Source organism: Sprattus sprattus (assembly GCF_963457725.1).
Source record: "Sprattus sprattus genome assembly, chromosome: 1".
Classification (NCBI taxonomy): domain Eukaryota; kingdom Metazoa; phylum Chordata; class Actinopteri; order Clupeiformes; family Clupeidae; genus Sprattus; species Sprattus sprattus.
The window spans coordinates 35025573-35053209 of record NC_137920.1 but is presented as its reverse complement, the minus strand read 5'-3'; the positions used below and the strand labels follow the sequence as shown (position 1 = coordinate 35053209).

Below are 27637 nucleotides of genomic sequence, written 5' to 3'. Positions count from 1 at the left end.
TTCATCACTTTGTGACATGTTATATCAAATACAAATTTTATTTCACTTCTTCAAGAAAAAAACGCTGCTTTCTGAAATAAATTGGGCCCACTTTCTTGTGTTGGCAGAGTTCACACTTGTGATGTTGGTGACAAACTGAACTGTTAAACCGACATATCCCCTTAAGGCAAACTTTCTCCTCCACGTCCAAATAGCCTACATTTCGCTAGACTACAGTATGGACAGACAGTAATCATGTGGGTAAAGAGGTGGACAAACTAAAATAGCCTACAAGAGCGGAATCAATCTTTTCCCCCGTTTGTCTGACCTCTATATCACCTGCAGATAAGAATTGGCAGGCTATAGGCCAGTCTGTGCTCGCCGTTTACGTAAAGTGTCTTGAACAGCTGTCGGCGTTATAACTGTACGCTATTGCACGAGCGTTTTAATCAGTTATTTATGCTAAGACTAAGAGTGCAGAGGAATATAATCTTACGTACTGTGATAGCCTACTCACGGCGAGTCAGCTAATTTCGTCATACAGTAGGCCTAGGCGATATTCGCAATAATTCATGTGGAACGAAAAATAAGCTGTCCCTCCTCTAGAAAGTGTCTTTCTACTTGAAAGTAAGCATTTAATTTAGTACAGTGAGATCGATAGGGGTCATGCGTCGAACAATTAGGTGATACAACTAAACACGCACACAGCTTTATAATAACACAAGTCCCGCGGCCGGCCTCCACCAACTGTTTCCACATCTGTCATGACACCCCGAGGATATCAGTCGTATTACAACTTGAGCAACCTTTATGCACACTGCGTGTTGAGGCTGACATCTACTGGTGTAAATGGCACCTGCAGGATTTCCACTTGCATGGTGAAAGTTTTTCAGTGATTGATGTAGTGGAACAGTTACATAAAGTGTTAAGGCTTAATGGCTCTCACCGTCCGTTACTCCCTTTCACACACACACACACACACACACACACACACACACACACACACACACACACACACACACACACACACACACACGGTCATCAAGACCATTATTTAAAAATGTAGGCTAAATACATTTATGCAGTCATTCTACAAACTTACTGACCAAACATACATCTTTGGCACTCTCTGTATGTAATCCTACATTTTGCACAATAAAAACATGAACATACACCCACACCGGCATGCACACAAATGCACAAATGCTCCCCCCCCCCCCCCCCCCCCCCCCTCTCTGGGATTCCATTAATATCTCTCAAGAAGACACAGGAAGGCTGTTGCTCTTTGAAGGGTACTTAACCTATGTTAATGATGGAAATTTTCAGTTAGCCATGTGCTAATAATATATACAGATTTTCATTAAAATGCTTGGATACACAGTGCAGATAAGTCTGTACTGACTTACTATTTAATAGAATAACATGCGTCACCCTGCCCACTCATAGAAGCAGATTTCTTAAAGCTACATGAAGATGTCTGTATTTTGGCTTTATTTACCAAACACAACAGACACATTAACGTTTTGTCAAATACTAACATTTTTATTGTGTCTACGTTGTAAAGCAAACCTTTTTTCAGCACGTCCATGAAGACACAGACGAGGCCAAAAAAAGCACATCCGCACCACCCTCATGTCCGCCGTGTATTAACTCCCCTCTGCTCCCTGTGAAAGGCCTGTTGCGTAACGTCTCCAGTGGGTGGACTCGGGGGAAGTGAGGCATGTAAGGGGCCCAGTGAGAGAATACCCTCTTTGTTGGACTACTGTCTGTGCGGCTCGACGCTGCGGTTGGCCACTTTCACACAGCCCCACTATGGCGAGCCAGGGGACGGGAGGAGGCGACTGGGGATGGAGCCCCCCCCCCCCCCCCCCCCCCTCCTGGCCAATCTCACAGTCCCAACTTTGCCCTCCAGAGGGCCCAGGCATTGTTGTTCTTGTTGATGTTTTTGTTGTTTGATGTTGTTGTTATTGATGTTGGCAGTTGAGTAGCTGGTCGTGGATAGGAGGCTAGTGGGAATGTAGGGTAGTGTGTGTGTGTGTTTGTCTGTGTGTGTTGAGTTTGTCTGTGTGTTTGTGTGTGTGTATGTGTGTGTGTTGATGGAGGCAGTACGCACAAAGAGTGAATTGAGTTTCTGGTAAATAAAGTTCAGCTGCGGTTAGTCACTGAATTTGGAGGGCGAGTGCACAGTCAGGGAAGGCAGTGTGATGAGCGTTTTGCCTACCAAAATGTCCGCTTTTGTGCCGACTCGTTCTTTACGAGTGCTTCTACACCTCACCATGTATTTCTGTCAAGGAGCCACAGACCCCTCTCTGTGCTCCAGCCTTGCTTTGGAGCAATGCCTAGGCTTCTCTTTGAGGGGTTTCAATTGGTGGCCCCCAAAAATCTGCCAATCAAAGCAGCATGAATAAAACACCCCCAAACAAGAGAAAGAATCCAGGGAAAATAGGGAGGGGGGGGGTGTTTTTGGCAGTAGGGGGATGGCACAGTGGAAACACATAAAGGGGTGATGAGGGGGCAAGGGGGGGTGGGTCATGTTGCCAGGACAACAGCTTTAAGCCACTCTTGTCCCAATGGTTCGGTGGCTGTAGAAGCGACTGGGCAGGGATGCGGTGGGGTTTTTTCTTAGCACCATGAGCAGGAGACCCGGCACGCTGGCCGTCACCCTCCTCAACCAGACGGCCACTCAGGAGGCACTTGGCCAGGACATGAGTGCTTCCATCCACGGTGAGTGGGACATGCGCTCACACACGCAACTCACTGCAAGCTCACGCTGTCTAGGTATTCATAGTGCTGCAACGAGAAGACAAACTAAAGATGGATCTTCTGGAGTGAGATATGGAAACAGATTTAGATAATAACTTCGGTTTGTCACGGTATTGTCCACAGTCTGTGTTGAATGTGGTATTTTATTCTAATCTAACTCTTTTTCAATTTGGTTTAGTTTTTCAGTATAAATGGTAAAAAGTTCTTCTGTATGGTTCACACTACTGTGCCACTCTTTCTTCAGAATTTAAAGTGTTCAACATCACCATCACCTCCTTGGCCCTGTGCATCCTCACGGTCACCGGCGTCCTCTGCAGCATCTCTCTCTTCCGACGCAGGAGGTAGGACAGACAGATTTATACCTGATTTATTCTTCTTCTGGTGCTTCTTGGGGATGGTCTTGATGGGCGTCCACTTCTAGGCAGAGATGCGGTCATGTTGAATGCCCTCCATTTCAAGACTGATGGGCTGTCAGAACCTTCTACCTGATGTTCTCAGATATCTCGTTTCCTTTTGGCATTGTTGATCTGTGTGGGTACACCTTGGCACTACAGTAGTTTGGTTGGTTTCCTCTCTCTTTTAATCTGTGTTGCCCAAACCTTTCCCTAAGGATGTCTCAGATGATCGGTTTGCTTAATTAACTAATTAAGCACCCAAATAAGTTTCACTGAATCTGTTACCTGCTTGACTTTACCAATTCAGCTGGGGGTTCACTTACTTTTGAAATGGACTAATTCCATGTTTCATGTAGTCTTTTGGCTACTCAAACAATTCCCTCTAAAAAAAAGTACATGCAAATGATAAACATAAACCTGACATTCCTTCTATGGAAAATTGGTGATGAAAAAAATGAAAAATTATGGTAAAACAACAGAAAACTCCTGTCAAGGGGTTCACATACTTTAAAGTGGCACTGTATGTAGTTAAGCAATAAAGGCTATCATAAAATCGAACTTAATCTGATTTATAATCTAACCACCACAATGACGTAAATCACAATGACGTAAAGAAAACCCAATTCTGACAGCTGATTATTCCTTAGCAGTACCCACCTTGGAACTTGAATTTGCATTCTGCTCTTGGAGGACTTAGATTAGGTTCAGTGTAGATAGTAGGCTAGGCATAGAATTGAGGTCTGTCCCAAACCACACAGTAGGCCTAGGCCATGCAACAAGAGTCAGAAAGGTGCCTTAAAGCAGTATAAGAGTCAGAAAGGTGCTATTAAGCAGTATTCATAATCAGAAACAGATTTATAAGAAGTGAATGACAATAGACAATGGGAATAGAGACATTCAATTGATTATACAGTGAAGTGCTTACAAAATGTACCCTGATGTCTGAGTTATTCTGGATAAAAGGTTATACTGTTTCTAAAAATGATACTTTAATCTGCTTGATTGAAGTCCACCCAAAACTGACCATGCAGGGACGAAGAGTCCCTTCCTGGCTGAAACCCTGAGATGTAAACACAAACTTCCTCCTTCTCCTCCCCCCTGCATCCCCCCCCCCCCCCCAGGCAGTCCAAGCAGGCGCGTGTCTACGAGAGCGCCATGGGAGCCAGTGAGGCGCCCACGCTCCCCGCCACCTACACCGCGGAGCCGACGACGGAGCCCTCATCCGGCCTGGCCCTGCTCCTGAGGATGGGGGGTCGCTGCAGCCTCCGGCGTCCACTGTCGCTGCTCCGCGGGCGGGAGGCGCCCAAGGACAACTCCCGCATCTACTACATCTACACCAACCCCCTTCCTGTCGGTCAGGACGAGGAGGAGGAGGAGGAGAGGAGGAGGGCGGTGACGATAGAGGTGAAAGAGAGCGACGGAGGAGTAGAAGGGAGGGGGGGAGGACCAGAGACGCCGCTCTCTCTGCATGAGCTCGCCCAGGACCCAAACAGCGGCTTCACCCTCACCTCAGAGTCTTTCTCCATGCTGCTGTAGAGTGTGTGTGTGTGTGTGTGTGTGTGTGTGTGTGTGTGTGCCTATTAGAGACAGATAGCCAACATCTGGTTGTTAATATTGCATTATGGATGTAGTGACACAGGGTTTACAATTTGTTTTATCACTGGAAGAAAGGTGTGATCTAGCCAGCTCAGCTGTGTGCTATGAGGGATCATCTGATAGGTCAGTCTGACGCCATGTTTTGTAGGCTAACTCAGGTGTGTGGATACAACTGTTCTTTCGCCTTGAGACAATTTTATTGTTTTGGCGCTATATAAATAAAATAACATTGAATTTAATTGAAAATTGAGTTTTTTCACATTGCAACGTTATGTTAGTACAAGGACAGAGAAACAGATGTTCAGTTTAGATTTTTTTTAAACATTTTTTTTATTTATTTGAGAGTTGAGAGTGACAGGCAGTATGAAATGTGCTGGCTGAAGAGAGAATAACCATCAGGTATATGGAATAACAAAAGACAGAAGAAAAAATACGAGTCACTGTAGATTGGCGGAAATAAAAGTCACTCAACGACAACTGTGTTCTGTTTTCCTGGCTTTTAGATTGGCTGAGTCTCCCTCATCAGCCAATCGAGAGCTTCCTTGCGGCCCTGCCTCTCCAGCTCAGTTCCAGTAATCTCGCGGCATTGTCTGTGGTACTCGTTCACCCAATCACGCTGCAAGGAGAGAGGTACGTGACAGGGTGTCATGACTGATAGTGTTAGCCATCGTCTTCAAATCTAATCACTTGTTACCTAAAACTTTAACTTAGAGCGCCCCCTAGACAGAGAAGTGTATCTGTTTTCATACTGTTTATATTTCTCCAGAAGGCACTGGCATTTTGTTTGGTTGGCATATTAAACAAAATACAATTTGTGCAAGGAAATATGCCTTCACGCCTATACTTTACTTACTTACCACTGACACATTTATGCTTTCTCCAACTGGCATATCTAAAGCACTGTGATTATCACATTTCCAACCCCCCTACTCAATCAGAGTGTATCCAATGGTTGGTGTTACTAAACGTATTAAACGTATTAAAACTAGCAGCCACTACTCTGTCCACTCACCTCCTTCTGCGTGAGCAGGCCTGTGTCCATCACCTTTGTCTGAATGGGCACCAGCGTGATCGTCTCAAACGTCAGGCTGCCTCTGTTTCTGAAGTTGTACTGTGGGCGGAGAGAAACAGTCAGGTGTTACCGTGGGGACAAACAGTCAGGTGTTACCGTGGGGACGAACAGTCAGGTGTTACCGTGGGGACAAACAATCAGGTGTTACCGTGGGGACAAACAGTCAGGTGTTACCGTAAGGCTGACAGCAGGTGTTTTATTACCTAGCAACTGGTGCAGAGCAGTTAGGTCTTCTTGGAACACTTACTTTGGGCTTGGCCGGCACAACCAAGACTAAATTCTCCAGGCGAATACCAAATGAGCCATCTTCATAGTAGCCAGGTTCTGAAAGAGTCAATTCATGGTGTTATTCATGGTGTTAATGTCCACTGAAGTGTGTTTCGTCTAAAAAATACATGTCAAAACACTTTGTCTTCGTTTGTGAACATGAGTTTAAGATGTATGTGTACGTGCATTTGTGTGTGTGCGTGTACTCAGCGCTCGCACCGTCACTGACGATCATGCCGGCCTCAAGTGGCTCGTCGGCGAAGGTCTTGTAGCTGATGCCACAGGGCCCCTCGTGCACGTTGAGGAAGCAGCCCACGCCGTGGCCCGTGCCATGCAGGTAGTCCAGGCCCGCGTCCCACAGCGCTGCACGGGCAAACGAGTCCAGGAGGTGGCCTGGGGGGAGAGGGGGGGTTGACAAGAGACATTAATAACCATGAAGGCACTACATAGATTTGAAGAGAGAAACAGATTAGCAGTCCCATTCATCTCAATGGCAGATAGCTATGCTAGCTACTTCAGGCTAGATTAGACTCACCTTTGGTACCGTTGGGGAAAATGGCGGCGCAGACAGCAATCTGGCCCTTCAGGACATAGGTGTAGCATTCCTAGGAAAGAGAACAAGAACATTCATCAAAACCACATTTTTACCAATGGTTATACGATGTGATCCCATTGGCATCGCTTCTACATCTGCACTGACAGGCTTATAATGTTATTATAAGTGTCTGACAACATGAAAAAGATCCTTACAGAGATAGACCGGAATTGGAGAAAAATTACTATTTCTGGATGTGAAAACAGGGCCCAGATTAAAAAAAAACAAATTCCCCCTCTAAATGCATCACTGAGACAAAGAATATACCTTCTCATAATCTGTGGGTGTCCCAAAGTGCATTGTGCGGGTTACGTCAGTCGTCCCATCCCTGCAGTCAAAAAAACACAATACGCAGTGTGGTTATTAACAACGGAACAAAGGAACGTTGTGATATCGCATTCTGAACATCGTGCGAGATTGAATCTGTTAGCCAGATGGATTTCATTCTCCGTGCAGTAACCGCTGGGGGATTTGAAGAAGGCATGTGCTCATATGAGTGAACTAATGCACCTGTCCTTGTATGTTGTGTGTTAACTTCAAGCTTACAGTCATGATTAAAAAATGAGAAAACAAGGACAGAGTACAGCAGAACAAAATTAAGACCCCCTCAAAATATCACTTAATGAATTTAATCTAAAACCTGATTAGGCAAAACTGATCATCCAGATGGACGTCTGGATTGTGAGGAACAGAGAAGAGATGATAACACTGACAACTAAAATGGAGGGTGACTTACATGTATTGGGCTCCTGAGTCAATCAGGTAGATTTCATTTACGGACAAAGTTCTGTTGGTCTCAGGCAGAGGTCTGGAGAAGAACAAAAGCCAAACGTCATTCACATTTAACACACATAATAACATTTAAAGTCCACTCAACAACAACAACAGCAAGGAAACAGAGGTTTCATTTATATTTCAAATGATCACAGAGAACATCAGTCCCTGTACTAAATACACTTTTATTATTGTCTATAAATAAAAATATAATACATATAAATTGAATGACTTGTCAGGGTTTTTGGACTGCAATACCCCTTTTGACCATGTGGGGCCCTCGGTGTCACATGTGTGTTGTCTTTATTGTTTTCATTGTGTTCACCTGAGCCTTGTTTGTTTGCTTTAATAAGCCGCCTGATCTTATTCTTAAGTGGTTTGCTCAGTCTTGATTTGACACTCGGTGGTCACGTTGTGTGAGTTTGAGCTTGTGATCCTTTGTCCGGTCCAGCTACCTGTTTTGAGTCTTTTGTTCCTGAGATCATTTGTTACCTGTTTTTGATTCCCCTTTGTTGGAACTATTTAACTGCTCAGACTGCATTTTCGTTGTCTGGATGTATTTTGAGTTCTTTTTCATGACTTCTTGGATACTGCGGCCTGACTCAAGTAGTTCTTTATTTAACCAATCTGAACTAAACGTCTCTGTCTCTGTCTCTGTCTCTGTCTCTGGAGACCTGACCTCAAATCCCGGGTGATCCTCACATGCCTGTATTTTTATAGCTTTTACACACCATGTAAAGAAATGAAGTCATCTCACAAACAGCAGCAAATGTCAATGATAAAGCTTTTCAGTGCATTTTAACCTCTGTGACATCCAAGGCTGTTTACCTGTAATGTATGATGGCGGCATTTGGTCCAACGCTGGATATGGTGGGGAAACTCAGGCCCACAAAGTCTTTCTGCTGACTGCAAAAACACCAGGAAACACACAGAGGAATATTTACTTGTCATCTGAAGAATGTACAATATGTCCCAAGTCCTTCTGCCAAGGCATTAGAGGCATTAAGGAAATATGGAGACTGCGGTTTGCTGGTTGCTGTGACTCATACTGATCTAAGACACTGGTGATGATTAGATACATACTTTCCACGGTCTTTATAGTTAAAGTGAAAGTATGTACTATAAATGAGCATAACATCAGTGTAAAAGAATCCTAACACGCAAATATATGTCAGAAAACGGCAACAAAAAGAAATGGTGATGGCCATGCTATTTTATCTATCTCCACTAGATGGGGTAATAAGGTTACATATTTACAACATCAGTCACTCCACACAATTTACAGCTTCTCCACCACAAACTCATGATGTACCAAAACCCTTAACCCTAACCTAGTTTTTACAGGTCCTCTACCACACACTCATGATGTACCAAAACTCTTAACGGCCAAACTACTCTTCACTTTGTAACAGCACCACAGAAGGAGACCAATCCTTTCCCCTGGTTGAGCGAGAGCATGAGTATGTGTGTGTGTGATTAGATAAAATAGAGCAGGATACATATATGTGTGTGGTTGGATAAAATAGAGCAGGGATATAAATGTGTGTGTGGTTGGATAAAATAGAGCAGGGATATGTGTGTGTGTGTGTGTGTGTGTGGTTAAATAAAATAGAGCGGGATACATATGTCAGTGTGGTTGGGCATTACACACTCAGAAACCAGCGAAGGGGAGAATTTCTGACTTGCATTTTCAATTTAAGGTTGTTTATTTGCGAAGGGGCTATTAGCGAAGGGGCTCAATGTAATATATTTCATAGACGGTGACAAGCACAGCCTTGGAGAGCTTGATCCTGTCCTCATACGACTGATCATTTGACCTTCATCATTATACAGGACAGCAATCAACCAGACTTTCATCAATACACCAACAACCTGATGTTAGAGGTAGCAGAGTTCATGGTTCTGGTAGTGAAGTGGTAGTGAGTAATTGTATTTCTGCTGGACTTTTACTTACTGAAAGACCAAACACAAGTCAAAGCACTATCGTAACAGAGTTAATTATCCATTATTAAACTGAAGTTATAGATTGTTAATCCATAATTAATTCAGCATTTTGATTGTTTAACAGAATGACATAGGTACGCTTCTCCCCTTATTATTTAAACAAAACTGAATAAAGGAATTCATTTCCTGATCTTGAGGTCAAAGGTTTCTAGCTAATGTCTGTTTGGATAGTAATATCAAGTACATTTGTTTAGCTACTTGATCAAAATATCACATATAGCAGATTTAAGGTTGCAACTGGATTTAGGATTAATAATCCATTGCTTGAAGGTCAGAACACACTACAAGACTAGAGCTGCTCCCTTTTTGTACATGAGAGGGTTGGTTTTTATATACCTGTATATAAATATATACCTATAACTGTTTTAATTTTCACTGTTTTAAATCCCTGTTTTGACTAGAGCTGACTAGAGCTTGACCCTGTCCTCATATGACTGATCATTTGACCTTCATCATTTTACAGGACAGCAATCAGCCAGACTTTCATCAATACACCAACAACCTGATGTTGCAGGTAGAAGTGTTGATGGTTCTGGTAGTGAAGTGGTAGTGAGTAATCGTATTTCTGCTGGACTTTTACTTACTGAAAGACCCAACCCAAAGCAAACACAAGTCAAAGGACTACTCCCCTCATCATTTACACAAAACTGAATAAAGGAACCTTCTTTTCCTGATCTTGAGGACGAAGGTTTGGTTTTCTATACCTGTATATAAATATATACCTATTACTGTATACCAAATCACTGAATAGAAATGATGAACGTAAAGTCATAGCGTGTGCGTGGCTGAGTCTGTGTGTGTGTGTGTGTGTGTGTGTGTGTGTGTGTGTGTGTGTGTATGGTGTGTGTGTATGGTGTGTGTGTATGGTGTGTGTGTGTGAGAGTGTGTGTGTGTGTGAAGACATTAGTAATGATCTTCTGCCCAATGGCTATGAATCTGTCAAAGAGAATGGTGACAGACAGACACTGTTCTGGTTATGTGCTGGCTGCCAACAGTTGGCATTCCAACAATTTCCTGCAGTACCTGATGACAATCTGTCATGCATGCTACACTTAAAAGTGATGATGAACGCAAAGTCATAGCGTGTGTGTGGCTGAGTGTGTGTGTGTGTGTGTGTGTGTGTGTGTGTGTGTGTGTGTGTGTGTGTGTGTGTGAGTGTATGTGAGTGTGTGTGAGTGTGTCTGTGTCTGTGAGTGTGTTTGTGTTTGTGTTTGTGCTTGTGTGTGTGTGTGTATATATGTGTCTGTGTGTATGTGTGTGTCTGTGTTGGTTGATGTTATTATTGGCCGCACTAGCCTGCGCCATACAGATTTACGGCCCATTCTCGGAACTAACAACAGCCTTTACCTGCGGAACTCTTCTGCCTTGTCAGCCGCTGAGATCTCCGTCACAGTGCCTTTAGGTATCTGCGGAGGGGAAAATCCATCCAAACCAGAAGTTCAACAGAAATTTTGCGGAAACCCACAGAGGTGATAAATCACAACAACACACATGTGACACATGTACTTGGATCTCAAGGTGGTGGCATCACTTTTTCCAATGCACTTTGTTGAACCATTGTCTTTAAATGTGAACCTCCTTGAGGATAGCCTCGAATCTGTCTCTACCTAGAGCCCCATGCTTTCTATCTGTTGGCTCTTGACAGAACAGACACTGGCATGCCTCAGATATCAAGTGGACCCCCAGTTTGGTTCTTACGCATTTAATAAGGGGGCGTTCACACAAGGAGACACCCCAAACGTATCTCCGTGGGCATGTGTGTGGGAGCAGGCCTGTCAAACTTGGCTCTGAAGGTCTAATGGTGTCACATGAGCGAGGCCCATACCCTTTGCTCTGAATGAGAAATTACACCGACAATGGCCCTGGCGATGGATTACTCCGAGCCACAATGGCTGATGCTGAAACCTAATAGACCACCCCGAGAGCTCTTTGTGTCGGCTGCATGACCCGACAAAATCCACAGAGGTGTCACAGGGACACACGACACACAGGTGAATATGCATACCTCCTTCTCCAGCCAGGCGAACAGCTCACACAGGGCAACTGCATCCTTGATCTGCCGGGGGACACAAAGGGCATGGGAATCACACAAGTGGGCATATTTGCATTTTGTAAAAACACTCTTTGGGCCCTAGTTCAGTTTACACTCTTTGGGCCCTAGTTCAGTAAACACTCTTTGGGCCCTAGTTCAGTAAACACTCTTTGGGCCCTAGTTCAGTAAACACTCTTTGGGCCCTAGTTCAGCGGCATAAATTCCTTTTGTAAATACTCGTTGGGCCCTAGTTCAGTAAACAGTCTTTGGGCCCTAGTTCAGTAAACACTCTTTGGGCCCTAGTTCAGTAAATACTCTTTGGGCCTTAGTTCAGCTGCAGAAACCCTGGCGATAAATAACAAATTCTGACAAGGGCATACCCATTGTGATTCATCTATCTTGCAAAAAATATCACTTTCCCTTTCTTGAAAGAGTGACTCATGATGCTTTGATATTTCTGTGCTTCCAAGCGAGCAGGAACAAACCAGTTTTGTGGGCTAATGCAATTAGTTATACCGGGGTGTTGGCAGGCTATAAAAAGAGAAAAAAGAAACTGTTTGTTTTAGGTTTAAGAGGTTAAACCCCTCTAAAGACTTGAGCACCTGGGGAGAGGAAGTCTTATCTGTCCCGCTTGAATTAAATGCAGTCAGCTGTGTACAAATGTCACCCATTATGTTAAGACGCAATTCTATTCAGATAATGTTACCTACGGCAGAAGAAGAAACACCACAACACACAAGTGCATTTTCTTGGCACATCCACAACAGACTGCAGAAAGAGTTTACGTTTGGGACGGTGCAGCTGTTTGTTTGTTTGTATATTTATTAACTTAAACAGCTCACAGCCTCCCATATCTCATGCACTCCCCATTCATGTAGTCTAACATTCATTGGTGCTCTTGCCCTTAACACACCCGGTTCTTTCCAACCCTGACCACTGGGCCGTCCCTGAGATGAGTCAGTATACCTACACATAAAGTCACCAGGAGCATCGAGGCATTCTCATGAATATATTCATAGGCCTACTCTCTCCCAGTCACCCAGTGCTCAGCTAAACAGGCGTTCACTCGGTTCGGTTCTGCTGGGGTTCTTCTGCATGCGTTGTGTTATTAACGTTGAATACCATAGTAACCGGAGATGATCCTAATGTACTGATGCAGTTAACGCTTAAGAGGATTTTTCTACACACCATACAAATCTTATTGGGGAATAGAGTGACAGTACAGTCCATCTCAAAACTTTTACGTCCTTAGAAAGTAGAGCTGACCTCTCCTGCTCCCAAAGTAACTCTGCAAGAATGGCTGCTGGAACATTTAGCATTTAAGCAAAGATATACATTTTTCATTTCAGTACCCCACAAAGATAAGATACAAACGTGTTAAATTTACAAATAGACAAATTCAGATCCAATTATGATTCAGAATGTAATACATTCACACGCTAGGCCGTTTGTGTTATACTGATCTTGACAGCTTAGGAATTTAACTGAGCAAATCTAAGAGAGGCTCCGGAACACACCCTGATTAATATTGTCTATCAAGTTGCAAATATGTGTGAATATGAATGAAAATGTTCTGAACGACTGAAGAAGCACTAAGGTTTGTTTGTTTCAAAGCACACTTGGCAAACACTATGCAGAAACCCCGGCGATACTTCCATTTGATCTCATCCGATACATTCAGAGGAAAGGAATTGCTATTGGTAAGCTTTAAACAGACCTCTCATTGATTGACTTCAGCCCACAAAGTGCCTTTGATCACACCTACAGTATACCTTTCTCTGACGCATCTCTATTTGGTGCATTAGTGCGTATGCATTGTTTTTTCAACTCTCAAACTGGCCCTTTATCTTACACAGTTTGCTTGGAAAGGAGCGAACATTATCATGTCAACACACACAAACAATTATTAAGTAAGATACCAAGTTGTTACAATATTGTGGCTTTGTCAGTCAACCAAGTATTGATATGACTATTCATGAACTACTGCAGTGTACTAGAATAAAGTGTGCTTAGTATTTCATTGTTCCTTTTTACATTTTATGTTCATGTTGGTAACCTTGGGGCCTGTATTCATTATCTCCAAGTGAGCCAGTCTAACTCAAACTCACAAGTAGTATTCGGCTGACTTCAGGAGAGCCAAATGACGTCTACTCAGGTTTTTTAATTAGGCCTCGAATGTGGAGACAACAGAGGAGAGGTCATCCGCCCTGCATTTGGACCACCCAGCAGTAAACACTGAGGACTGGTTGGATGATGACTTAGCAAAATACAATATTGCATTTGGATCGGTTTCTGTTGTCAGATGTTATGAGGATGAAGCCATGGAAACTAGGCAGAAAGTCAGGTGTACATGGCGTGTTCCCATACTAGGTTCAGTTTCATTTACTGTAGAGCAGTACATCTTAACCACACACCATCATAAACTGAAATGTATCCATCACAATAAATCTTAGCTACAGCAATCACAGTGAATATGTTTTATTTTTTTTAGCAGAACGAGGGCTAGCAGTTCACTCACGTGAGCCATCTTCATCCCTTGAATCTCTGTGGCGTTCTTGACAGCTTTGGCGAGGCAGAGGGGTGTGTAGGGGATGGGGGACCTGTGGATCTATCGAAGAAGAAAAAAAAACACACACACATGCAAAACATAAATCAACGGGCAGAAAGACATGTTATATTGCCAATGTTACATACAAGGGGTAATAGATACGTTTGTAGCCTGAGGTAGAAGGAATTGAATTATACAGCCATCATGCATGCACGCACAGTTGCATGATTGTGCAGAAAGTATGAAGTTAATAACTTTTGTGGTATTTCTGTTTCAAAGATTGGAAATCTCAAGTCAGTACTGTCTGAGAAAATGGTCAACACTGGCCTTCGTGCAGTGATGTTTTTGTCATATGAAAATTCTGTTCTGAAACCACATTCCACCCCTTGCCTGAAACCACCTTCCAAACCTGATCAGCAGGTATGCCATCAGACTCACATCGGATGAAATGTGATACTTAATATCAAATCTATCTTGTTCTGCTTTGCTCATCATGTTTTTCCTAGCAGTATTCGTAAAAGTTATTGCTTACTCTATTCCACAGTGTCAATAATGACACATCACAGATATGGGACTATATAACACTTTTATCTTGACAATCCTGTAGCGTTTATTATGTAGTGAAAGGACCTACGTTCCCAAACCAGTGGGAACTGGTAGTGGCCGAAGGTTTCTGCATGTTCGTCTCTCTGCTCTGTGATGCTCAGAGTATGACGACTACACACATAGAGAGCAGGAGGCTCTGGCTACAGAATCACTCCAAGTTCTTGACCATCTTCCCCTTAAATACCCATTTAATTTAGTCCTTCATCTGGTATAATAATTAGCCACATGGACAGTGGTGTTTATGATAGGGATCACACAGTCACATAAACAAATAGAGGGGGTTGTCACCAAAGATGGGGTTTGTTCCCTCCAGAAGGGGATTACCTACAACCCAGTGACCAGAATTCTCATGTTCCGTAGGGTTCTAAGGGTTAACACTAATCTATTGCGCTGCAGACTGAGACCATTCAAATGAACCCAAACATGACAAAGAAACCATCTTCTAATGCAATACTACCCTTAAGTACTCTTAAATCCATTTCCCTGCCCTTAGGATAACCCCTGCATGGAAAAGCACTGTGAGAAAACCAGAGATAAGCACCGGAGATAAGAACTCCAGCAAGGCTGTGAGGAAGTCAACCAAATGAATCAATGCAGTTCTGGTATGTTGGCAGAAGCACAACTTAACAACAGCTAACCCACACTAATGGGTAATGGCAACTAGACTATGAGAAGTGATACCGATCAACGATAAAGGGACAGTGCAGGTGCCTTAATAGAATTAAACATTTTTGTTTTGTTGTGTGCAGACTGTTGATGTGAGCCACATGTTATAAAGAAAGGTGTGTGCATCAACAGAATACCCGCTGTTCCACATATTCTGAGAATTCACACCCATTGGCACGATAAGGCAAGAAGCTCTGCCCCTGAATGCCACATTCATATCAGGAATTATTCTACAACCTATTCAATAAGGTGACAGAGGCAAGGAAGCAAGCAGAACTGCATAAAAGAGAGGGGTGGTGCTAGTGGCAGAAGGGGACATCTATGGTCATGAAATACTGATGAAATAATGCTAATACAATGCAGTACCACTGCTGTTCCCTGGCATCGACACCAGCACAGCAGGGCCTCAGCATTGTGGGGTGCTGTGCGCTGTGCACTGTGCACTGTGCACTGTGCTGTGTGCTGTGTGCTGTGTGCTGTGTGCTGTGTGCTGTGCTGTGTGCTGTGTGCTGTGTGCTGTGTGCTGTGTGCTGTGCAGCCCTGTGTTCTTTGTGCTGTGCTGTGCTGTGCTGTGCTGTGCTGTGCTGTGCTGTGCTGTGCTGTGCTGTGCTGTGCTGTGCTGTGCTGTGCTGTGCTTTGCTTTGCTCTGCTCTGTTCCTCCGGCTAGTCATCCCTACCTTGGGGATGGTCTGGGTTAGGGCACAGCTGGCCTTGTCACAGATCCAAACTTTCTCTTTAGGACCCAGGGCGGCGCAGGTGGCCAGCAGCTCGGTGTGGACCAGCTCGTAGGGCGCCGTCTGAACACTCAGCTCAGGCCGGCCTGGAGAGTCCAGCTGCAGGTGCTCTCGGATGACCGGGTCGGCCAGGCGCTTCTGGTCCACAAAGAGCCTGGGTGGGGGAGAGAGAATTTCATCAACAGTCATCAGCCAATGGAATGGACCAATGGACTAGAAGAGAGATTATTTTAGTAATTCATGGCTTAGTTTAATTTAATTTAGCTGAAGAATAAGAATGCATACAAAGGATTTGGATTTGGGGGTTGAAGTTTTAAAACTAAACGGCTATGAGCAGAGTTCTTACTCCTTCATGGTAAAAGAATAAAATGTTGGCAAATTCACTCCAGCCTCTTTTACCTGATGCTGTTCAGCCCGATGATGGAGTAAGCGAAAAAGACTGGGTTGTACTCAATGTCTGATCCTCGCAGGTTAAAAAGCCCTACGAAAGCAATAAGAAAGCCTTTAAAACTAATTTTTAACAGAGAGACAATGCTTCAACATCATTTTAAATTAAACACAGAATTGGTGTTCCTTCACAGGCAATCCCCACCTCCATGTGCACTCTTCAACCAAGGGTGACCTGCTGGCAATCTAAATTAGGCTTAATTAACCACAACGTTACCCTAAGCAATCCAATCTAGCACAAGAGCCCATTAGACAGGCTGACAAGGAGCTCAGGGAGGAACCCTGTGATAAGGATGGAGCCAAGTCGTGATCAACACTCAGCCTATCAGGAAGATGGCAAAGGTTCAAGTATGGAGGTGGTGGAGTTGGTGGTGTGTGTCAAATGACTTTGCGATTCCCTTCTGATAAGAAACAACAGGTGTGACCGCAAGCAAAACTTGTTTTCATTTGGGATAAACTCCTCTGGGGTGACAGTCTTGACAGGTAAACCCATCTTTTCCTTAGGCATGATTTATTATGAGGAACATTTCTGATGTAATTGTCATTATTTCTCCTACAATGAGAACATTCACTGTCTTGTACCAGATGCCAAAGTCAATGCAGTCATGACTAAAGCTGTTTTTCTCCCTGTTTGTTTCATGTAGACAGCTGAGATGAGGAAAACATGAAATAATATTCAGGGTTGTTTGGTACCAATACAAAACATTATTTTTGCATCATTAACACTGCTATACACAGAAATCAATGTATTCTCTCTAGCAGTCCTAATTACATTTGAACAAGCTAGGGCAGAGGGCCAAAACCCCACTTGGCCATAGACTACCCTCAAGTACATCGTGAGCAGCATTACTTCTACTAAGGCCTTGACTGTGCAACGCTGCCATGGTGAGTTGCTCCTGGTGTCTGGGGGGGAGGGGAATAGTATTCTCCCTATGACTCTTTTGCCCCTCTCTAACATCCTTTCCATACAGTGGCACTCTATACCACAGTTGAGTGCCCAGACACCTACAGGTGACCCTGCTTCCACTTTAAGCATCATGGTCTTGTTTTGCTCCGGACTGCCAACCCTAAGAACCAGTGATCAGATCTGTCTAGTTCCCTAAGAACCAGTGATCAGATCTGTCAAGTTCCCTGTCAAAACTTGAACCAGTGATCAGATCTGTCTAGTTCCTTGAGAACCAGTGATCAGATCTGTCTAGTTCCCTGTCAAAACTTGAACCAGTGATCAGATCTGTCTAGTTCCTTGAGAACCAGTGATCAGATCTGTCTAGTTCCCTGTCAAAACATGAACCAGTGATCAGATCTGTCTAGTTCCCTGTCAAAACATGAACCAGTGATCAGATCTGTCTAGTTCCCTGTCAAAACATGAACCAATGATCAGATCTGTCTAGTTCCCTGTCAAAACATAAAATGTAATTTCCCTGACTGGCATGTAATTAGAGATGAAGAAAAAAAAACGCTTACAGGCGGTTTCGTCCAGCGCCGTGACGATGAACCAGGAGATCTTCCTCTCCGCCATCTTTGCCCTCAGCGCGGTCACTTTGTCCTGCCACGTCAAACCTGTCACCATGACAACAGCGTGTGTTAAATCACATCTTCCCATTTTAGCAGACCTCAGGGGGAGAAATGCATCAACAGCATGTTATTTTTATCCAGGCATAAGAGAACATTACATGTTTTGACACAATGTGTAGAATGATTTAAAACATTGTAAAACACAAAAAGTACACAAAATATACATATTCTTAAAGAAAGGCAAGGAAATAACAATAAACCTTCAGGATACTGGAACAAGACTATGAATGTATATGTCTGTAGAAAGTCTGTACATTCTCATATTAAATATCAGGAATGCCTTGCCAAAAGGTACAACCTCAAGATCACTTCACTGATTTAATTCTATTGTAAGGCCTTTTTAAAACTCACCCACAATGACATGGCTTGAGGTGATAATGGATGTGCATAATAACTAGATAATTCAGCAACTAGAGAAATGAAACAAAATTAGTCTAATTTGAGTCGTGTGTGGATACTGAAGTGTTCAGGGCCCTTCACTAGTCACAGAGCACCACTAACATCTGAGATCACCTACATTTAGTCATTGTTTTGTTAGGATTTCTATAGGTGTCTATAGTGTCGATTTGGCATAATTTGAAGTATTAACCTGCTAAAAAGCAATGGGAATATGTACAAAATTGTATTTGTTTTAACTAATTGTTAGTTCTTTAAATACATTTAGGTGAATCATTGTAAATGTTTTTGTCACTTAATTTAAGGGTATGTTTTTGCCTAATAAAGGTACAAATTGCCATGTCGTTCCAGCTGTATCTCATTAGGTATCAATTTTGGACCTTTCCAATGGGCCAGGACATAAAGGTACATTTGTATCACTAGGGGTGCAGACATGTTCCTTTAGAGGTAGACAGGAAGGCACAAACATGTAAGATACGATGAACGATAGGTTCAGTGCCGGTTCCATGGTAGGAGGCACTTTTTCATTTTTGTTTTGTTGTGTGCAGACAGTTGATGTGAGTCACATGTTATGAAGGAAGGTATGTGCATCAACAGAATACCCGCTGTTCCACTTATTCTGAGAATTCACACCCATTGGCACGAAATGGCAAGAGGCTGCGCCCCTGAATGCCACATTCATAAAAGAACATTCATATTCACCATCACATGGGTTGAGGTGATAATGGATGAGCATAATAACTAGATAAGATTCAGCGGCTAGAGAAAAAAAAAAAAAATAGTCTAATTTGAGTCGTTTTAAAACTGATTCTTTAAAACCCTGAAGTTCCTTGCCCTCTGCACCCTAGATGTGTGTGTGGCTTCTGAGGTGTTCGGGGCCCCTTCACTACATCTGAGATCACGTACATTTCATCATTGTGTCGGTTTAGCATCATTTGAAGCATCGACGTGCAAAACATGATTTTGCCAATAATTTAGAATAAAACAGGCAGTATGTTAGTATAAAATCATACATTATATCCCACCTCTTTGGTGAAGGATATGACTGAAACCATCTACTCCTGAATATTTTTACACCTCAGTTTTATTTCTACTACATTCCCATTTTCATCCATTTTTTGTGCTGGACATTTTTCCTTCTACTTTCCTTTTTTTATTTTTCAGCTGTGTCTACATTTCCACGAAACACTATTATCCTTCCGTGAGACAGAGGTGGAACGCTGCCTATCTCTTCTCATGTATTTCTTGGCCGAGGTGAGGTGACTGTGGTGAAGCCGGACTAACCGGTGTATCTCAGGCCCAGTGTGTGTGTGTGTGTGTGTGTGTGTGCGTGTGTGTGTGTGTGTGTTTGTGTGTGTGTGTGTGTGTGTGTGTGTGTGTTTGGGTGTTTGTGTTTGTGTTTGTGTTTGTCTTACCAGTGTATTTCAGGCCCAGCGCGATCAGCGGTGTGCTGGGGCGCGGGGGTCGGTCCTCCCAAACGGCGTCGATGAGGTTGTCCTCCACTGCGACCAGGGAGTGTCCTGCACTGGCCAGTGCCTTGGACATGTTCTTCCACTGGTCTGAGAGGGGAAAATAGGGTTCAGAGGTCAGTTAAGGCGAGTCATGCCTTCGTATCCTCTAAAAGAAATGGGTAGCATCCTCAGGCGGAAGCCCGTTGCTTGTGCTGAATCCTGCTCGTGTTGCTTTATTTCCCTGGAGGGGTTGGTTTGAGGCGTAATCTAATCCACCCCATTCCACTATTTACACCCATGTAAAGAATCTAAATACTTGAGCATGGGTCGGGAACCTATGGCTCGCGAGCCACCACTGGCTCTTTTGCTGACGGCCGGGGCCCTCGGACGAAATGGGTTTGAGAAAAATACGGAGAAAAAAAACGTGTAATCAAGGGATCAGGGCCTCGTTTCCCGAACGCGCACTTAGCCTAAAAAGCACTTGAAATCGTTCGAAAGAGGAATCCTACGTTGCAGACGGGTTTCCCGACGCGGCACTTAGCTTAAGTGTATCTTTCGTTGAGAAGAATTCTACGTGTGGTCAGGACCAGTAGTAACTTCACACTTAGCGATGCAATCCACCAGGGGCGTTGTTCGCCCTATTATAGAAGAAATCCAAAGGATGTTTCTGCGTATAGCACATCATGAGAATGTCGTTGTTTCACCTGCCTATTCCCATCAAAATAGAAATAAAGAATATTGAGTATTTGAAAATAAATATTAGGCTATACAAAACCAGTGCAGTGCCCGTAGGAATTATGCATTCTGTAGTGTTAGCAGACGTAGAGCTGTTGGGTAGTGTAATGGCAAGACATATTTGCACTCCACATAGGTACAGGTTACACTGAAGTATTATTGTGATGCATGTTTCCTTTTCATTAAGAAATGTGTTAATGGTAGCCTTTTTGGAGAGTTACCAACAAATAAAGTTTGAGATTATGTAGTGGATGCAGTTGAATATACTGTAGATGTCAACGTTGCTGTCTAAACTATAAAGTTATGGTTGACATAGGATCACTTCTTTATTGTAAGGGTAAGTGTAGGGTAAGAATGGTCATGCAGTTGGACTCAAATGTAGGTTAATTTTATTGAATGTATGTAGCCTACTGTACTGTATGACTTAGATGATGCTAGCTTTGACAGCCCACTCTCAGACAGATCGTAATAAATGTCCTTACAATGGGAACACAGTTTAAATACTCTGCTGGAGATGGCGTTACCATCCCCGCCCCGAATTCAGTGCACAGTGCACGTTCGATGCACGCATAGGCTAGCTAATTTCACAGCAATTAACGTAAACAGGTTAACCTGACGTAAACAGCTCCTAAGAGCTACTTAAGAACTCGTGCACGTTGCGCTCGTGCACCTGACTTTAAGTTGATGGTTGGGAAACGCACGTAAATAGAAAGTGTTACTTAGTCTACGATGTCGCGAAAATCCACGTAGGCCGTTAAGATACGTCGTTATCGGGAAACGAGGCCCAGCCTAGCCTAGAAGAAGGCTTAAATAACAGTCAATACTAGTTATATTAAAATGACAAGGCTTCGTGGCAACTACGTAGGTCTATCTGAGTTATTTAATTTAACTTTCCACCTCACTTGACTCCGTAACCATAGCCTGCAAAATATTGTTACATTCGCGGCTGGTTGCCATGCCAATATCTAACAGAATCACAGATTTCCCTACATTTCCGTCAACGAGAAAAATTCCATTGTTAAAGTTGATAGGCTAGAGAAAAATATCGAAAAGGAAAAAAATGTATTGTGCATCCCTGGTGTTTCTATCGGCGATTTCGAAATAGAGGTTGCCGACCTGACCTCGTCTGTCATCTGGGTGGGCAAGTTCAAATCACTGAACAATCAGCTGGAAGGAATCGCACGTCGGCCAGCACAGCTTGCGAGCAAACACAAGTGGACTTACATGGGAAAGCTTCCATCTCAAGACAAACTGCTTCTAAAAACTTGGAATGAACTGCCCATTACATATCGCACATTGCAATGTTAGTATTGCTGTGTTACCCATGTTCGGTTCCACTTATGCATGTGAGAAATCTTTCTCACATATGAAAAATATAAAGACGAGCCTGCGCTCGCGTTTAAACGACGAAAGCCTCAATGCTTGCATGAAGCTTCACCTCACTGATTAAGTCGCATTAATCTCTGGTAGGCCTAATGTTCAATTTCGAGTGTTGTGTTGTCAATGTTGTTAACTTCATGTCGTTGTTACGCTGTAACGTTGTTAACTTCTGTCATTTCCCATTGCCATTTACATTTCAAGTTACTAGTACAATAACTTTTGGAACTAGTAGAAAATGTATTAAAAAACTCTGTTGAATAAAAGTAACTGTTAGTTAAATATCCAAACTTTTTCTTGTAACTGTCTTTTTGTGGCTCTTCTGAGATAAAAAAAAAAAAAAATGGTAAAAGTGGCTCTCCAGGCAAAAAAGGTTCCCGACCCCTGTACTAGAGAATGGTTGCAGTGTAATCCTGCAGACTGGCAGATCTCGAGGACCCAAAGTCATAGTGAACATGTCTGTCTGTGGGCACCATACTGACCAGCGGCGATGATCCAGGGGTCCACCCCGACTCTGGAGTTGTCTGGCAAGACGCTGATAAGCCAGTCTTCTTGGGATAGAGTCTCCTTCAGGCCTGGTGAGGAACAAAGCGGCAGACATGATAAGAGCGATCACTGAGATAAGAACACTGATCCACAAACATGTTTTGTGTCATAATTCCTGATGAATAGCACTTGGGGAATACTTTTTCCTTTACTAGTCCTTGGCATCCTTACATAGGTACTCACAGGCTGCAGAATACCAGGATATGTAGGTTACAGTGGTTGTATTGTAGGCATTTGTCAAGTATAACAACCACCAAAGTGTCTTTAAATACATAATGCAGATGGTGGAGGTCAAGAACTCTTAGTCGCTCTTAGTCATTTTGGACATCAGGATTACATTCAAGGCCTTCACCCCAACCCCACATCCATATGATCCCCTAAACATATTATTAAAACACAACACATACTTATCAACCAATTAGAAGCTAGTATTTTCCATAACTATGGTAAGACTGTAATAATATCTTTAAATTTGAACTTGAGCATTGCGACTGCTGGACACAGGAGGGTTGTGAAGGTTTTGGAGGTGATTATTCAGCCTTACCCATCTTCATGAGTGAGTGAGTGTATTGGGGGTGATTATTCAGCCTTACCCATCTTCATGAGTGAGTGAGTGAGTGAGTGTATTGGGGGTGATTATTCAGCCTTACCCATCTTCGTGAGTGAGTGAGTGAGTGTATTGGGGGTGATTATTCAGCCTTACCCATCTTCATGAGTGAGTGAGTGTATTGGGGATGATTATTCAGCCTGCCTTACCCATCTTCATGAGTGAGTGAGTGTATTGGGGGTGATTATTCAGCCTTACCCATCTTCATGAGTGAGTGAGTGTATTGGGGGTGATTATTCAGCCTTACCCATCTTCATGAGTGAGTGACTGTATTGGGGGTGATTATTCAGCCTGCCTTACCCATCTTCATGAGTGAGTGAGTGAGTGAGTGTATTGGGGGTGATTATTCAGCCTTACCCATCTTCATGAGTGAGTGAGTGTATTGGGGGTGATTATTCAGCCTTACCCATCTTCATGAGTGAGTGAGTGTATTGGGGGTGATTATTCAGCCTTACCCATCTTCGTGAGTGAGTGTATTGGGGGTGATTATTCGGCCTTACCCATCTTCATGAGTGAGTGAGTGTATTGGGGGTGATTATTCAGCCTTACCCATCTTCATGAGTGAGTGAGTGTATTGGGGGTGATTATTCAGCCTTACCCATCTTCATGAGTGAGTGAGTGTATTGGGGGTGATTATTCAGCCTGCCTTACCCATCTTCATGAGAGTCCAGTTGTTGTCCATCTGCTGGGTGGCCTGCAGGAAGTAGCGTCCATCCGTCCACATGGCGGCGTGCTGCTCTGTGATGATGGCGGTGCCTGTGTGATGAGAACAGGTCACACTACTTAAGAACAAAACCACGTTTATCACTGTTCTTATAGCAGCAATATGGAGTTCTGTTCCAAATCTAGTTAGCTAGCTACCTAAAAGGCATGCAAAATCTTTGCAAACACCACCAACAGCCCAGCTGACACTGATAGAAGCTTGCCAACACACTAACTGGTGTCTTTTTGAAGTATAGCTGGAAATGTAATGCGTGTGAAAGCTTTTCTTTCATTTTTGCAGGGTGTTCCAGCCTGTTACACGGAACTATATACGGGATATCTTGGATGGCTTGTGGGGAAGACACAGGTGTGTATCTGTCCCTCACATGACCATATGCCATCAAAATGAATTTGAGGATGGTACCAAAACTAGTTGCCTATAAAACCATACCTCAAAATGTGTCAAATTGTTGCATAGTGTAATTTTCAGGGCTGAGGCATCACTGATACCCAGCTCATTTGCCACCTTCATTGATACCCGTCCCAGTTGGCATGGGCATACCATTGTAAGGGCTTTTTTACACACCCTCTCTCAAGTTGCTTCTAACTGCTAACGCTGAGGTTTCTAGGTCATACGACACAGACTTCACACAAACACAGCCAACTGTTGCCCTGCTATGGGGAAATGTAATTTAAGTTCTAACATTCATGAGTTGGCTCAGTTTTATGAATCACAGGCGGACAGGTATTGTGACCTGTTATCGTGATACTGTCTCAGAGCATTTCCACTGAATCAACCTATTTTGGTCTTTCAGAATGAGGAAATCTAAGCCATCTAATGACCTATATGCTTTTTACTCCCTAGGTCGGTTACACACACACACACACACACACACCACACACCAACACACACACACACACACACACACACACACACACACACACACACACACACAAACAGCCTCAAGAGTAGTAGCACACATTTACTCCCTAGGTCTCACACACAAACAGCCCTAAAAGCAGTGGCACACAAAGACAAGGCCTTACCTGCCGAGCCATTGAAGCCACTGATGAATTCACGTCTGCAGTCACAGGGGGCAATGTATTCACTCTGCGATAAATTTAGGCCGAAAAAGGGAATGGGGGGGGGGGGGGGGGGAATTGATGGAGAGATGTGGAGGAGGAGTGGGACATAACAAAGAGGAAATCAGCCTCATGTGCGGTCTGAACTGGCAAACACTCATGGCCAGACTTGAAAGGCTTGTGAGATGCTAGCTTTAATCAGAGGTGATCAATAGAGAACAAGAGCGAAAAGATCAGGCACATGAAAAGAGAGAGAAAGACAGAGAGAAAAGAAGAAGAAGAAGAAGAAGAAGAAGAAGAAGAAGAAGAAGAAGAAGAAGAAGAAGAAGAAGAAGTGGAGAATATAGTTGTTTCTAGGTTATTTAAAGATCAACTAATTTGGTCATCTTGGCAGAAGAGGGGCCAAATAAAGGCAGTGAGTGACTAAAACAACATCAATGAAAAAGAGCAATAAGCAGTTAAGAAGGTTATTACATAGTTTTCAGGGTAACCTTACATGTCATTATCACTTTCATTAGATAATGTTACTTAACAGTATAATTCTAAGAGCAGTGTTATAGAGCCAGTAGTATTTCAAGGAGTTAAAAAGCCACATTGCATACATTGTAAATAATTGTCATGATATACTAAACATAGCCTATCACACAGATATTTAAATGTAACTGCTGCACAGTGTTGCACCTGGTGAGCGTCCCCGGACGGTACTATGTATGCCTGGATGGGTTCCTTCAGATACTTGCTGTTCTTCATAACCTGGCGAAGTTGCCTAAGCAGCTCCACGGTGATCTTTGGGGACATGGCGTCTGCAAGAAGATATTCATTTAAAATGGCCACTGGCCGACAGTGTAGAGCAATATTTACACACAGTGGACAAAAACAAATGAGCAACTACGTAAGAGATGCTGTTAGGTTTTACACCACAGACACACATAGAAGTATAAGAACGGAAGCATTCTTTTTCAAACCTCCAAACAGTAGGCACTCCAGCAGAAGCACACAAAATAATAATAATCCATAAGAATTAACTAATTTGGTTTATTTCCCACCGAAAACACAGATTATTTATGATCTCATATTGTTACTTTATGTAATAAGACCAAAAAGCCTAACGACATTTGAATAGAATAGATAGACAAATTAGACAGATAAATAGATTGATAGACAGGTCTTACAAAATGCAAACTGGAAGGATTAAACTGAACAAATTAGCTGGCTAATCAGGACTAATTTGTACACTTAGGGTAATCAATAAACATGAACTTCATGAGACGATTACCTGAACCCATGATTTTGCCGTCCAAGACTGAGAAATCAGCAAGGAAACGTGGAGCTCAAAGTCAGCAAGTCTAAGATCTTTAACCTTTCAGTCAGCTCGCATTGCATTTTCCAATAGCCCTCACACTCTTTTAGTTAAACATTGACCACCTCTGATTCAATTTAGATAATAAACTATTCCCCAGAGATACCAGGCCCTATCTATGTCACTAAAGGAGTAAGTGTAATATTTTATTGTTTGTTGCGGCATTATTTTTTCCACATATATAGTCCACATCCTAAAATTAAGCAGTCTTTTATTTATTTATTTGTAATCACTCCGCAGTGATAAATAATCGTGATGCTGCAGACAATAGTAATTTCATCTTTGTGATGGTCTATGGGCTTGTGGCATCATCCAATCAGCTCATCAACAACATCGCAATGCTCACTGATTGGCTTAACTCACACAATGTTTACCAGAAATGTGATGACTCTATTCTCATTCTTTTACCACACGAGTCATTTTCGTTGAGCAAATACGTACATTAAAAATACCTAGAATGCTCATCTCAACTCAAAACAGCGATTTATGTCTAAAGCGATTCATGTTGATGCCAGCCGTCGAAATTGATGGAAGGTGTGGCCGCCCCTTTCCCGTTACCCCTAACTAAACATTGGTCTCGTCTACTTTAAATGTGAGGGTTTTCAAGAACTAAAAAAAATAAGGAAAAGCTTATATAACTGCCCAAAACAATATCGCCAAAACCTTGTTTATAATACCTATACATTCAATCTTTCATAAGCCAAGGATACAAGTAAAAAAAACGATTTAAGCTTAGCCAGGTACAGCTGGGTAGCATAGCATTATCAACATGGCATGCAAGCGCTTCCTTAGAAAACAAAACAACGCCATTCATTCGAAGTCAGCATCACATCACCTAGCTTGTTTTGGGAGCAGGTGAGACACACTGTTTACACACAGCACCGAACAAGTAGTCATTTACCTGTTAAGATGTGATTTTTGTAACCAAACGTGTTGTTTAAACTCTACTGTTCCTTGTGTTCACTTGCAAAACAGGAGGCTGCCATTACGTCTTTGACGTGATTGGTCACGTGACTGGCGTATTCCTCCAGTCCTCCAGTCAAACAACGCACAGAGGACTCGCCTCCCTTCTTCAGATAATGAAGTCACTTCATGTGTAGTCGAGGGACAAGGAGCATAACACTGCTTTTATTAAGTTAAGACTATTGAGATGTGTATTGCTTTGTTTGGGTTTCATTCATTCATTTGTTCTTTCTTCCGAGACAAAAAAAATTGACAAATCATTTCGAGACTTCATAATTTCCTTTAATACAGTGAAAAGGATCTCTACATTCACATTGTCACTTGATGCATGAAATAGTGCATTTCAAAGATAATACATTCCACG

The 27637-nt window shown here is 42.9% G+C and overlaps 1 protein-coding gene across 1 annotated transcript; it reads right to left on the bottom strand.

The window, feature by feature from the left end:
• Positions 1-5072: 5072 nt before the first annotated feature.
• xpnpep1 (X-prolyl aminopeptidase (aminopeptidase P) 1, soluble) lies at positions 5073-27308 on the bottom strand. The gene is made up of 20 exons (XM_080851831.1): positions 27212-27308; positions 25632-25753; positions 24915-24978; positions 23817-23921; positions 22495-22587; positions 19865-20008; positions 17943-18038; positions 16431-16512; positions 15975-16185; positions 13996-14085; positions 11451-11501; positions 10793-10851; positions 8270-8347; positions 7404-7475; positions 6935-6995; positions 6608-6677; positions 6292-6465; positions 6053-6129; positions 5746-5844; positions 5073-5349 (listed from the first exon to the last, which is right to left on the bottom strand). Exons 2-20 carry the CDS (start codon positions 25746-25748, stop codon positions 5233-5235), a joined length of 1860 nt encoding a protein of 619 aa, XP_080707957.1. The 5' UTR covers positions 25749-25753; positions 27212-27308; the 3' UTR covers positions 5073-5232.
• Positions 27309-27637: the final 329 nt, after the last annotated feature.

Bases quoted from the DNA above. Each gene is read 5' to 3' on its own strand.
- xpnpep1 (XM_080851831.1), bottom strand. From the start codon at position 25,748: ATGTCCCCAAAGATCACCGTGGAGCTGCTTAGGCAACTTCGCCAGGTT. The intron at 7,476-8,269 runs GTAAACAGCCTT...GTTCTTCTCCAG, and splicing joins GCCGCCATCATACATTACAG to ACCTCTGCCTGAGACCAACA. The intron at 5,350-5,745 runs GTGAGTGGACAG...CTCTCCTTGCAG, and splicing joins GCCTGCTCACGCAGAAGGAG to CGTGATTGGGTGAACGAGTA.